The sequence below is a fragment of the Tribolium castaneum genome, chromosome 1 (genome assembly GCF_031307605.1).
Source record: "Tribolium castaneum strain GA2 chromosome 1, icTriCast1.1, whole genome shotgun sequence".
Lineage (NCBI taxonomy): Eukaryota > Metazoa > Arthropoda > Insecta > Coleoptera > Tenebrionidae > Tribolium > Tribolium castaneum.
In genome coordinates this window covers 10,236,362-10,249,415 of record NC_087394.1, presented here as the reverse complement: position 1 = coordinate 10,249,415, position 13,054 = coordinate 10,236,362, and the positions used below count along the sequence as shown (strand labels likewise).

General features: G+C 28.9%; 1 protein-coding gene across 2 annotated transcripts; it reads right to left on the bottom strand.

Annotated features, from left to right (window-relative positions):
• Window positions 1-31: 31 nt before the first annotated feature.
• LOC661075 (kelch-like protein 10) lies at window positions 32-13,054 on the bottom strand. 2 transcript variants are annotated; one of them, XM_967261.5, is made up of 4 exons: window positions 12,466-13,054; window positions 6,960-7,852; window positions 434-743; window positions 32-326 (listed from the first exon to the last, which is right to left on the bottom strand). In XM_967261.5, the coding sequence occupies exons 1-4, from the start codon at window positions 12,947-12,949 to the stop codon at window positions 133-135; spliced, it is 1,881 nt and encodes a 626-aa protein (XP_972354.3). In that variant the 5' UTR covers window positions 12,950-13,054; the 3' UTR covers window positions 32-132. The 2 variants fall into 2 exon arrangements, with proteins under 2 accessions (XP_972354.3, XP_008198985.2); XM_008200763.3 differs by having other exon boundaries at window positions 32-341; window positions 12,466-13,053.

Here is a 13,054-nt window from a genome sequence, read left to right as displayed (position 1 = left end):
TCTACGTTTCATTCAGTGTGAATAAAAGAGGTTCAAAATGTAATATTTTATTGTATAAAACTGGCAAATTTAAAAAATAAACAAGTATAAATAAAAAAGGCAAGAACCACACATTTTCACTCTTCGAACACATTAATTTGAGCCAATCTCAGCTCCTTGTCCCCATTCCTGTTGACTCCGCCCCAGTATCGAATAATCTTCGGTATTCGGCAATCCACTAATGACGCAAGCACTCAAAGCCGATCTGTTCAAATTCATCGGTGAGGCATCATACCAGTCATCCGCTTCCGGATCGTAATACTCCACGAAGTTGATAGTCGACGAACCTGACACGAAGTTGTCTAGAAATTGTACCAGGAATTGCAGGAAGACAGCAACTCACCAAAACTTGATATCCGAAGGATATCAAATTTTGTTGCAGTTCTTCACTCACCGTTGAACCCTCCGATGACGTAGATGTAGTCATCCAGGATAACTGTGGCAAAATTACTGCGAGGTGTCATCATTTCGGAGATTTCCGTCCACCAGGGAGACTCGCCAGGGACGTATTTCTCGCCACTTGTGAGTCTCACGTAGCCGTTGAAACCCCCCAGTGCATACAGGGTGTTGTCGTAAACCACCAAAGAGACGCCGGAACGCGCCGATATCATTTGGGGGATGTAAGACCATTGGTTGGTTTTGATATCGAAGACTTCGGCGGATCGCATCACTTCCTGGCCATTAAAGCCCCCAACTATGTAAATCTGCAATTCGTTTTCTTTTATTAAGTAATATCAGAAAATTCTATTTTAAATTCGGATACCTAACATCAGGATACTACACGACATACAAATAAAACGTTCCGGTCCTCAAGGGTTTTATTAAATCCGTTTTTTTTTTCGTCTAAGTTTAAAAAAATCGAAAACTGTACAAACTGATTCAAACGTCTGAAACCATTTTTTGGGTAGTGATAAAAGAATTTAAAGTTTTTGTAAGAAAAAATTTTTCGAACCTTATTTTTTCACGAAACATATTTATAACTATAGAAACGCCAACGTCGCATTTTATAAAATATTTTTTTTAAATAGAGTTCATAAAAGCGTAAATGTTATTAATGATTAGATCTCTTATTGAAACGTATAAACTACACTAGCAAACAATTTTTTAAAGTGCTTGAATAATTTATAACTATTAATTTTATTAATAAAATTACATTAACAAGTAGAAATATATCACACTAGCATTACAAAATTTACAAAAATAGTACTAAGACTGAAGATATTAGATATTCTATTGATGAAAAACTAATAATAAAAAAAACATTAATGTTAAGAGGTCATTTTACCCGGCGCATCCACCAATTGTGCTATGTAAAATAACAACATTTATTTTATAGTTTGAATACAGAAATGGTAATAGATATTAAGCATTCTATTAATAAGAAACTAATAATAAAAAAATATTAATGTTAAGTGGCTATTTTTCCCGGCGCATCCACCAATTTTGCTAAGTGAAATAACAAAACATTTATTTTATAATTTTTTGACAAATATTTTGTGATAAATATTTTCTATTGAATATAAACAGAGTGGATACAGGGTGTATCAGAAACACGTGTGTTAATTTTAACAGGTAAAAGAGCTCAACAAATAAAACATTTTTTCTATTTGAAATTTTTCCATAAAAACTTTTGCAAACTTACTTAAAATTTAGAAAAGATCACAACATGAAACGTTTACTCGCCTATGGGTAAACAATTTAAAACAACAATAAAAAATGTTGCTATAAATACAAACTAATTATAAATATAAATACAAACTAAACACTGATCGGCTCGACTGCACAAAAGTTGTGAAGTTGTATTTGATGAGTTTTATTACGTGGTAAAATTAACACGTATTTCTGATACACCCTGTATGACAAATTAAACAATTGTTTTGTTTGGGATAATTTATTACTACTCTTATTATTTTGTGATAACATACCTTTGTGAAAAAAGGTTGGAACAGTTTTTGTCATAAATTAATTAATTGATAATTGATAATTGAACAAAGGCTAGTTTTTTAAATAATTTTTATTTAACTTTGTAAAACAGAATGTGTAATAATTAATAACCACTTATTTTAAAGTCAGATATGTCTTTCAATTCAGTAATATTAAAAAAAAATTACTAAATATTTTATCAAACTTAATTTAAATATTTAAAATAGTAGTGTAATAAGTAGTGTATGGAGCACAAGTCTAATAAAACAATACTTTAGTCTCCTCTGTGAGAACTAAAGTAGAAAAGTAAAAGTAGTTTTAAATTAAAAACTTGATACAACATCGAATTGGTAAAGTCCATTTTATTGACCTGTAAATGTTAAAAACTGATTTATTGTTTTTCAAAGACCGTAGATACAAAGTTCTTGCATAACCAAAAATTATTTTCAAGTATACAGAATGTTTTGTTTCACAAATGACATCCAATATAAGCTTTATGTTTTTTTTTTAATTAAACATACTAAAATTTAATCATTTTTGGCCGTAATTTTTAATACTGTTGATTGTGATCTAAACATTTTACTGGTTGATTCTGCTTAGTGTTTGAAATAATTTGATTTTTTTTTTAATTTTTAAAAATTCAATACACAAGCACTAAGAATTCCAGAAAAGTGAAATTTTCACCGCTTTTAAGAAAAAAGTTCAATCTTAAAAGTCTGTTTATCTGTAGAAAGTTAAGTTTGTTAAAAATTGAATAACTTAAAAAACTTAAATAGTCTTTAAATTGTCATTCTAAAAACATAAAATTTCAAATAACATCTGAAGTTAATAAATAAAAAAATATTTGACTCTAAACGTCATTTTAGTTTTGAGTAAATTACTTAGCTGTTAATAATTTTAGAGAGAATTTAAAAGTCCCTTAGATGCAAAAATAAAAAACTAAGGTCGTATTCCATTTAGAATTTTAAGTTATTCAACTTGCAACACATTTTTTTTATTTGACTTTTTTATTTTGATTGCAGTGGTGAGCTAAAAAAATATATCTTTTTAGTATGAACTTTCTTCTTTAAAATATTTTAGGAAGAGCGTATTTTCGTCAAAAAAGTCAAATTATTTAAAAAATATGCAAAACAGTTTAGTCTAAAAACATTAATGTCAACAGCTAAATACAACTTTACCAACTCTCTCAAACACCATGTATAGTTAGAAACATTACTTTACCAAAAACAAAATAAAAAAATTACACTGGTTTACAAAATTTCACTTTTTGTCTGTTGCCGCAAATTCAAAAGTTGATTCAATATACTCGTACTTTTGGAATGTAGATTTCAATTCTTACGCCCAAAAAAAAGAAATAATTTTCCTTTTATAAACCGATTGCTTCAAGAATTTTACGATCTTATTGTTAGGTTAGACAAATCTCATTTATTTACAAAGTCTTATTAGTTATTACACTGTTGGTATCATTTGAAAAGTTCAAATTTGATATTTTTTTTTGTTAATCAATTGAAACAATAATAGTAAAACAAACTAAAAAGACAAACGAAACACATAGCTAAGAGTTTAGTGAGTTAAGTGACAATAGTGAACTTCGTGTCAGAAACAAATCTAAATTCAAGTAACGCGACAACCGTCAATAACCAAAAATTATTTGATTGCATGGCAGTCATATTAAAGTAGCCCAAAACAACAGTCTGTAGCGTACATAGCAGAAAATCATTATTTTACAAAATATGAGTTTTTGGAAAAAAAATAATAAATAAAAAAAAATTTTTTATGACAGTGTTCACCTTGTCCATCCTTAAAAAAAAAGCCGGGTTTCCGAAAAAATATGCTGGCGCCGCCAATGGGCCTAAACCGTTCAAGGTAAATACTTGCAGAATTTTTTAAAACAAACTTGTTTTTTTTATTTTATTTTTATTTTGTATCTTTAACGGTATTTGCTGCGTTTTGAAAAATATGGAAGCAACAATTGTAACATTGTAACATTAAAAAAAATTTAATCTTTTTCGTGAAAATTATTATATTCGTGATTTTTTCTCAAATTATTAGGAATATTATAAGTTATAAGACTCAACATCTTCCAATTTTTTCAAGTATAGTCAACTAGTTAAATTTAATTAAATTAATCTAAAACCAATTTAGTAGAGAAGGAATAATTTTGGAAGCTCCCTCATATTTTTTTTAATAACAGAAAATCAAGCGATTTAGCCCCGTAATTTTAAAAAACGAACTTTTTCGCTAAGCGTGGCATTTTATAAAATATTTTTTTTAAATAGAGTTTATAAAAGCGTAAATGTTATTAATGATTAGATCTCTCATTGAAACGTATAAACTACACTAGCAAACAATTTTTTAAAGTGCTTGAATAATTTATAACTATTAATTTTATTAATAAAATTATATTAACAAGTAGAAATATATCACACTAGCATTACAGAATTTACAAAAATAGTACTAAGACTGAAGATATTAGATATTCTATTGATGAAAAACTAATAATAAAAAAAACATTAATGTTAAGAGGTCATTTTACCCGGCGCATCCACCAATTGTGCTATGTAAAATAACAACATTTATTTTATAGTTTGAATACAGAAATGGTAATAGATATTAAGCATTCTATTAATAAGAAACTAATAATAAAAAAATATTAATGTTAAGTGGCCATTTTTCACGGCGCATCCACCAATTTTGCTAAGTGAAATAACAAAACATTTATTTTATAATTTTTTGACAAATATTTTGTGATAAATATTTTCTATTAAATATAAACAGAGTTGATACAGGGTGTATCAGAAACACGTGTGTTAATTTTAACAGGTAAAAGAGCTCAACAAATAAAACATTTTTTTCTATTTGAAATTTTTCCATAAAAACTTTTGCAAACTTACTTAAAATTTAGAAAAGATCACAACATGAAACGTGTACCCGCCTATGGGTAAACAATTTAAAACAGCAATAAAAATGTTGCTATAAATACAAACTAATTATAAATATAAATACAAACTAAACACTGATCGGCTCGACTGCACAAAAGTTGTGCAGTTGTATTTGATGAGTTTTATTACGTGGTAAAATTAACATGTATTTCTGATACACCCTGTATGACAAATTAAACAATTGTTTTGTTTGGGATAATTTATTACTACTCTTATTATTTTGTGATAACATACCTTTGTGAAAAAAGGTTGGAACAATTTTTGTCATAAATTAATTAATTGATAATTTGAACAAAGGCTAGTTTTTTAAATAATTTTTATTTAACTTTGTAAAACAGAATGTGTAATAATTAATAACCACTTATTTTAAAGTCAGATATGTCTTTCAATTCAGCAATATTAAAAAAAAATACTAAATATTTTATCAAACTTAATTTAAATATTTAAAATAGTAGTGTAATAAGTAGTGTATGGAGCACAAGATATCGGAAACAAAATAATATAAAATGTCTAATAAAACAATACTTTAGTCTCCTCTGTGAGAACTAAAGTAGAAAAGTAAAAGTAGTTTTAAATTAAAAACTTGATACAACATCGAATTGGTAAAGTCCATTTTATTGACCTGTAAATGTTAAAAACTGATTTATTGTTTTTCAAAGACCGTAGATACAAAGTTCTTGCATAACCAAAAATTATTTTCAAGTATACAGGATGTTTTGTTTCACAAATGAGATCCAATATAAGCTTTATGTTTTTTTTTTAATTAATCATACTAAAATTTAATCATTTTTGGCCGTAATTTTTAATACTGTTGATTGTGATCTAAACATTTTACTGGTTGATTCTGCTTAGTGTTTGAAATAATTTATTTTTTTTTTAATTTTTAAAAATTCAATACACAAGCACTAAGAATTCCAGAAAAGTGAAATTTTCACCGCTTTTAAGAAAAAAGTTCAATCTTAAAAGTCTGTTTATCTCTAGAAAGTTAAGTTTGTTAAAAATTAATAACTTAAAAAAGTTAAATAGTCTTTAAATTGTCATTCTAAAAACATAAAATTTCAAATAACATCTGAAGTTAATAAATAAAAAAATATTTGACTTTAAACGTCATTTTAGTTTTGAGTAAATTGTAAGAATTGCTTAACTGTTAATGACTTTAGAGAAAATTTAAAAGTCTCTTAAATGCAAAAATAAAAAATAAGGTCGTATTCCATTTAAAATTTTAAGTTATTCAACTTGCAAAACATTTCTTTTTTTTTTATTTAATTGATTGCAGTGGTGAGCTAAAAAAAATTAATCTTTTTAGTATAAACTTTCTTCTTTAAAACATTTTAGGAAGAGCGTATTTTCGTCAAAAAAGTCAAATTATTACCATAGGTTTTGTTGCTGAAGGTTACAAAAACTGTAAAAGAGCTACAGAAACAAATCTAAATTCAAGTAACACGACAACCGTCAATAACCAAAAATTATTTGATTGCATGGCAGTCATATTAAAGTAGCCCAAAACAACAGTCTGTAGCCTACATAGCAGAAAATCATTTATTTTACAAAATATGAGTTTTTGGAAAAAACATAAAAAATAAAAAAATTTTTTTTATGACAGTGTTCACCTTGTCCATCCTTAAAAAAAAGCCGGGTTTCCGAAAAAATATGCTGGCGCCGCCACTGGGCCTAAACCGTTCAAGGTAAATACTTGCAGACTTTTTTAAAACAAACTTGTTTTTTTTATTTTATTTTTATTTTGTATCTTTAACGGTATTTGCTGCGTTTTGAAAAATATGGAAGCAACAATTGTAACATTGTAACATTAAAAAAAAAATTTAATCTTTTTCGTGAAAATTATTATATTCGTGATTTTTTCTCAAATTATTAGGAATATTATAAGTTATAAGACTCAACATCTTCCAATTTTTTCAAGTATAGTCAACTAGTTAAATTTAATTAAATTAATCTAAAACCAACTTAGTAGAGAAGGAATAATTTTGGAAGCTCCCTCATATTTTTTTTAATTACAGAAAATTAAGCGATTTAGCCCCGTAATTTTAAAATACGAACTTTTTCGTTAAGCGTGGCAGCACTGGCATCAGACCGTTGCTTCTGCATTGGAGGAATCATCTCCCATTGGTTTTTGCTAGGATCATATTTCTCGGCCGTATTCATTCTGCTTCTACCATTGTACCCTCCCATGGCATATATCTTATTATCGGCCATTACAACACTCACATAACAACGATGGTGGTACATACAAGCACACTCACTCCAGGTGTGGTTCACTGGATCAAAACGCCGAACTGTGTTAAAATACTGGTTACCATCAAAGCCTCCAATCACATAAATAATCCCATTCAAAGTACACAACCCATGGTAAGCTCTCGGAAAGGAATCAGTGTCAGAAGAAAGCAGCCAACGATCAGCTCGGATATCGTAAGTTTCGACAAAATTCGTCGGACTTCCAGCACTCCAACCCCCGATTGCAAAAAGCACATCGTAGGAAATCCTTGGCCGAAATAAAATATTGTTAACGTCAATTTTTCCGGGATAGGCAGCAAGTTCAGTCTGAGCCACAACTTTCTCCATGTATTCCTTACATTCAGACTTTTCTTCGACAAACTGGTGATTGGATATTATCAAAATATTCTCCCTTAACATGTTCCCAAATCTGACACATCTCAGCAGCTCAAAAAAATGAATCTTGCGACTGTTTGGGCAAAAATTGATCCATTTCATAATGGCATCAAATACGATTTCTTCGTGTTTGATATTCAATTCATCGTCACTTATAATTTCCTTTAGTTCGTTTTTGTCCAAATGGACAAATTCGCTACTTTCGCCCAAAACCTTGGCAAAGTTGTGCTTGACGTATCTTTGCCCTCGCTTCACCAAATCGCTGCAAAAATACTGATTGGCAAAATGCAAAATTCCCAAGCAATTCGTCGGACTTAGTTCATCTGCAATTGGCAAAATCGGAAACGGAACTTTTGGAAAAACACCACTGAGGGGAAAGTCACTTTTAAAAATGTATACACCTGTTTTTTATATTAGTTAAATGGGCTTATGAGTTTTGAAAAAAACGGTTTACAGTTCACCACATCTTCATAATGAAATGTTATATAAACTCATTTGATGAGAAATAATTAATTTTCATTAACAACTTAGTTTATCAAATAACTATCTATTAATTTAGTCAAATACATCATTTAGGTAAATTGTTTAAAAGTAAATAACAGGAGTCCTATCCTATACTTTTAAAATAGTCAATCAAGAGTTACGCACAAAATTTTTCATTTTTCAAAAAACCTTGAACAAGTCAATTTTATTTTTGTAAATACTAGATTTTGACACCACGACTATGGTTTTCGAGTAGTGACGTTTTTTTTAATGTTTTCAAATGTCAACTACCATTTTTCTTTACTCCTTTTGTTAGTACACTTATCTATCTCTCTGGTAGATAGGAATAAAAAAACAATAAAAAACCAAGTTAAAAATTAAAAAATAATACAATAAAATAATAGTATATTATTATACGAGTTTTATAAGACGTTCTATTGTAGAACGAATGGTTTTGGAGCACGACAAAAGAGTTAGTTAAGTTAAGTCTTATAAAACGAGTATAACATACTATTTTTTCTGCTATCTATTTTTATTGTTTGTTTTTGTTCAAACTATTTCCTCTTATTTTTGTTAATTGTTCGGGCTTTATTAATAAACGACTTGACGCTGTTGACAGATCACACACCAAATTACAGTGATGACTAATGACACCCAGCCCAGCACTGCCAATACAACTCTTAAAAATTTACTAGAAAGAGTTGCATTAAAGTTCTCTTTGAGAAACTATTTTCAGTTTCACAATAAACAATTTGTGAAACCAAAGTAGAAAAAAACAGTTTTATCTTCGTAATCATCCCTTATTTTATAACGGGCAATTGTTTTTTATATATGTTTATTTTAAGAAAATACTTAATAAAAAACTTAGAAGGCTTTCTCTGTAAATTTTTATTTTTTTTTATTTTTGTATACGTAGCAGAAAACCAGTGTTACTATCAAAAACCGTAAAAAATATTCGATTTTTTCGATCTCTTTTTTTGATGGCTTATAAGATAGGTATAAATTTTGTGTGTTACGTTTTCAGTCTGTAGAGGCAGAGTAATGTTTATGAATAGATAATGACTAATAATAAACTTAGCTAAAAAAGAATGAGGAATTAAGTGTTTAATTTTATATTGCTACTAAACATGTGTAAACCTGTATAAAAAAATGGAAAAGTTTATCTATTAATGTCTACTAAGCTCTCAATTAAATATTGTTTGACAATGTTTCTAATTGTTGTAATATGTAATAATATCAACAAAATTGTAGTGGAAAAAGCTGAAATCATTCAATCCACAGTTTTGCTTATCCTACTGCAACTTTTTAAAGGGCTGTTATATTTTAATACACGTTCTAGGATCTCAAATTGGAAATTCAATTGGTTATCAGTTATTAATTACAATAGTTAGAACATCTAGAACTCCTTTTTTAACTGTTATGGCAGCATGATATATTTTGTTTTCATAAATGTTGCATTTTGACATTATTCCAAAAGTTATGAAATCATTGTTTTTTAAGTAATGAAACCATTTTCTTTACCGCCAGCAACATTTTTTTCACGAATTCTGGGTGTCTCTTATCGTAATGAAATATAAAAATACAAGTAAATTAAATAATAACAAAAAAATAAAAAAATAAACAAAAAAGTTATCTATAATTACAATAATTACACACAAAAGACTTTCGGGTCTTGTCTTACTTTATAATTAGCATGCTAACAATTAATCTAAAATTTTAACACAAAAAATAATGAAAAACAATATTTTTTTACAAAATAAGACAAAAACGGAAAATAAAAAGCTTGGTGTGTGTATTTATTATTTATTTTTTTCATATTGTACAGATAGGTAAAGCAGACTGCACCACAAAGAAAATTAACTCTAAGAAATTAGCAGGCATGCCTACACTCTGTGTATTTTGTAGATTTCAAACTTAAAATGCCAGGTATGTAAGAAGAACAGTTCACAAAAAAGTCAGTCGAGCTTAAAGTGCACACTGTTCGAAAATGATTGTTCATCAAGTCACGTGTGAAATTTAAACGTGTCGCTTAATTTAAATTATAAACGTCCTCAGATCCGTCAAAATAATACAAACAATCTTCAAATCCAAAAACGAAACAATACACTAATAACCAGGGAAATATAAAACACAAATCAAGACAAGCTCTACACTTGAAATAATTTTGCCGAAAAATAAAAAAAATAGTAAAAAGCTAATACAATTTTCAAATTCAAATTTGCCAGATATGCACAGTACACAGCAACTACAGTAGATAGTATCTATTTAATTGTAGGGATCCAAACTTAACTGTAAAATGTACAGTCAAAATTAACTCATTTTTCGATGAATTCAAAATTAAAGTCGCTATTATCAAAACAAAAGCAATTGTGATTTAAACATTTTCAGTTTTTAGAGGAGTTTCCAAAAGTAAGAGCGCTATGATAAAAAAACGTCCGATTTATCAATAAATTTTCAATTCACTAAGAACTAAGGAGGAGAATACTATGCTAATAGCATCGAATTTTAGCTACTATTTTTCTCAGCCGTTTTATGTAATATTTTTTAAACTGATTTGCAGCATATACGGGATAAATTCCTTATGACCTACATTAAAAACTTTTCAACTTATAATACAGTTAGAGCTTTAAAATTTTGTATACTTTCTAAATCGAACATTCTGAGTTCAAATAAATTATTTTCAAAATGGCTGAGTTTCCGGAACTACAAAAAAATGACGTCAAGTTTGAAATTTTAAATAGTAACTACACATTTTTATTGCATATTTAAATTCACCTTCTCAAGCTCAGTAAAGTTTACCAAAGTTATTGGTACTTATCAGTATAGTTTTTGACATATGTCAATTTTTGTTAAAATTTTCATTTGCAAAGGTTTATCTAAGACATCACAGCCTTTGCGATAAATGAATAATTTTTTCTGCATTTAATAATTGAAGGTTTGAAGAATCTTCTAGAATTTTCAAAATTGTCAACTGCCAAAATTCATGGCTAGTATGATTTTTTCTAAATGGGTATCAAAAAACTGTTATAACTCGGTTTTATCAAATAGAACGACCCTATTTTCTTTCTTTATCAATTTATCCTATACCTATCTCTTACAGTTTTTGAAAAAAATCACAAAAAAAACAGATTTTACTTCGTAATTTTCATAGTTAATGAAGTGGACTTTGCAAAATGGTCAAAAATTTTCAAACTTCAATATTTTATTTAGTTTTTAGCTGGTTCATTATCGAATAAGCAGTAAAACAATAATAATTAATTATGGTTTATTATATCTCAGTGAATTGTGTAAAGTAACTCAGTCAGTCTTTTCTTGGATGAAAATGATGAACAAATGGAACATTTTTTTTTAAATAATAGCACAATTTTATCGTGTTTTTCAAAAGTTTGCTTAATTAAGAATGAAAATAATGAGCTAAAATTCTGTTTTCTGCATAAAAATTGATGTTCTTTTCATTGACATTGAAAAAATACGGTCATCATTTTTAATCATAATTTTGAAAAAATCATACTAGCCATGAATTTTGACAGTTTTCAATTTTAAAAATTCCAGAAAACTCCTCAAACCTTCGGTTATCGAATGCAAAAAAAATTATTCATTTATTGCAAAAGGTTCAAAGACTGTAATATCTTAGATAAACCCTTGCTAAAGAAAAATTTAACAAAAAATTGACATAAATAAAAAACTATGACAGTACTAACAACTAGGGTAAATTTTACTCAGTTTCAAGAAACGAATTCAAAAATGCAATAAAAATTTCAAAGTTGGCACCAATTTCTCGTAGTTCCGGAAATTCAGCCATTATGGAAAAAATTTAATTGATCTTAAAATGGTCGATTTGGATTGTATTCAAAATCTTAAAGTTCTAGCTTTATAAGAAGGTAAAAAGTTTCTAATGTAGGCCCTAAAAGAATCAGTCTGTATTATCCGACTCGGGCTGTAGAGAAAAAAGTCTTGTGAAATGTGGCCAGTGAAAAAAAAATTATGCTCTTTGGACATAAAGTATTTCGTATCAACAATAAGTGTTAAAGAGAAAATACAATACTTATGACCCTGTTGTAGATTCCTGGGAATAAAGTTACTTTTGTTTTAAGTAAAAGTCTCGTCTTTTACCTTTTTAAAACAAATTTGCTACAGTTAGTTAGTATAATTTTCAAAAGTAAGAACGCTATAGTAAAAAGAATAAATGTTCGATTGGTCCATAACTTGTTAATTTATTAAACACACTTTTTACTTGTGGCGACTGGAAATGTCAAGCTGTCAGTTAAAAACAGCGACCTTACCTTACTTTTGAATACATGGGAAGATCAATTAATTTGAATGTAATATTGATTTGTTTCTAGTACTTTTTTGCTTTGGAATTACAATTATCTAATAATTTAAACAATTTAACTACATTTGAAGATACTTATGGTTACTTAACAGAGTGACTTTCCCCTCGAACACCACATACCCAGCAAATACCTGCAGCACATTTGCACAACTCCGAGGATCTCGTACCGGTCGGCGAACTTGAGCAAATTCTCCACGTTCGAGGAGTTGATCGAGCACGTCCCCGTGTAGGCGAAATCGAGCAGCAGGGCAAAGATTTTGCCCGGAATGCTCACATTGGCCTCGTAGGTCTCGGGCTGGCCCCGATTGATCGAGTTGGTGAAGAGGGCTCGGAAGTAGGGACTGGCTGCCGAGAGGATGGCTCGGTGGATTTTGAACTCGGTGCCGTCGGCACAACGGACGATCCCGTCGCAAAGTTGGTTTTTGAGACGCAATTCTTTCCAAATTCGGGGAAATTCGAAGGTGCTAAGCTGCATCGGCATACACACACACTTGTCGTTCTTTCTGCAATTCTGTTGTTTTCGCTTCTTGCATGATTTTTTCGAATTTGTCAACTTTATTTTTGTTTTTGAGGGGACGCGTCGAAGCTGCATCGTAAAATCCATTTGAATGTGATGGTTCACTGGCTTGGGAAGTGTGTGTATATTTTAGAAATTGATTAATGTGACATTTAGTGGACACTTCAATTTATTTCAAAGCCACTTTATTAT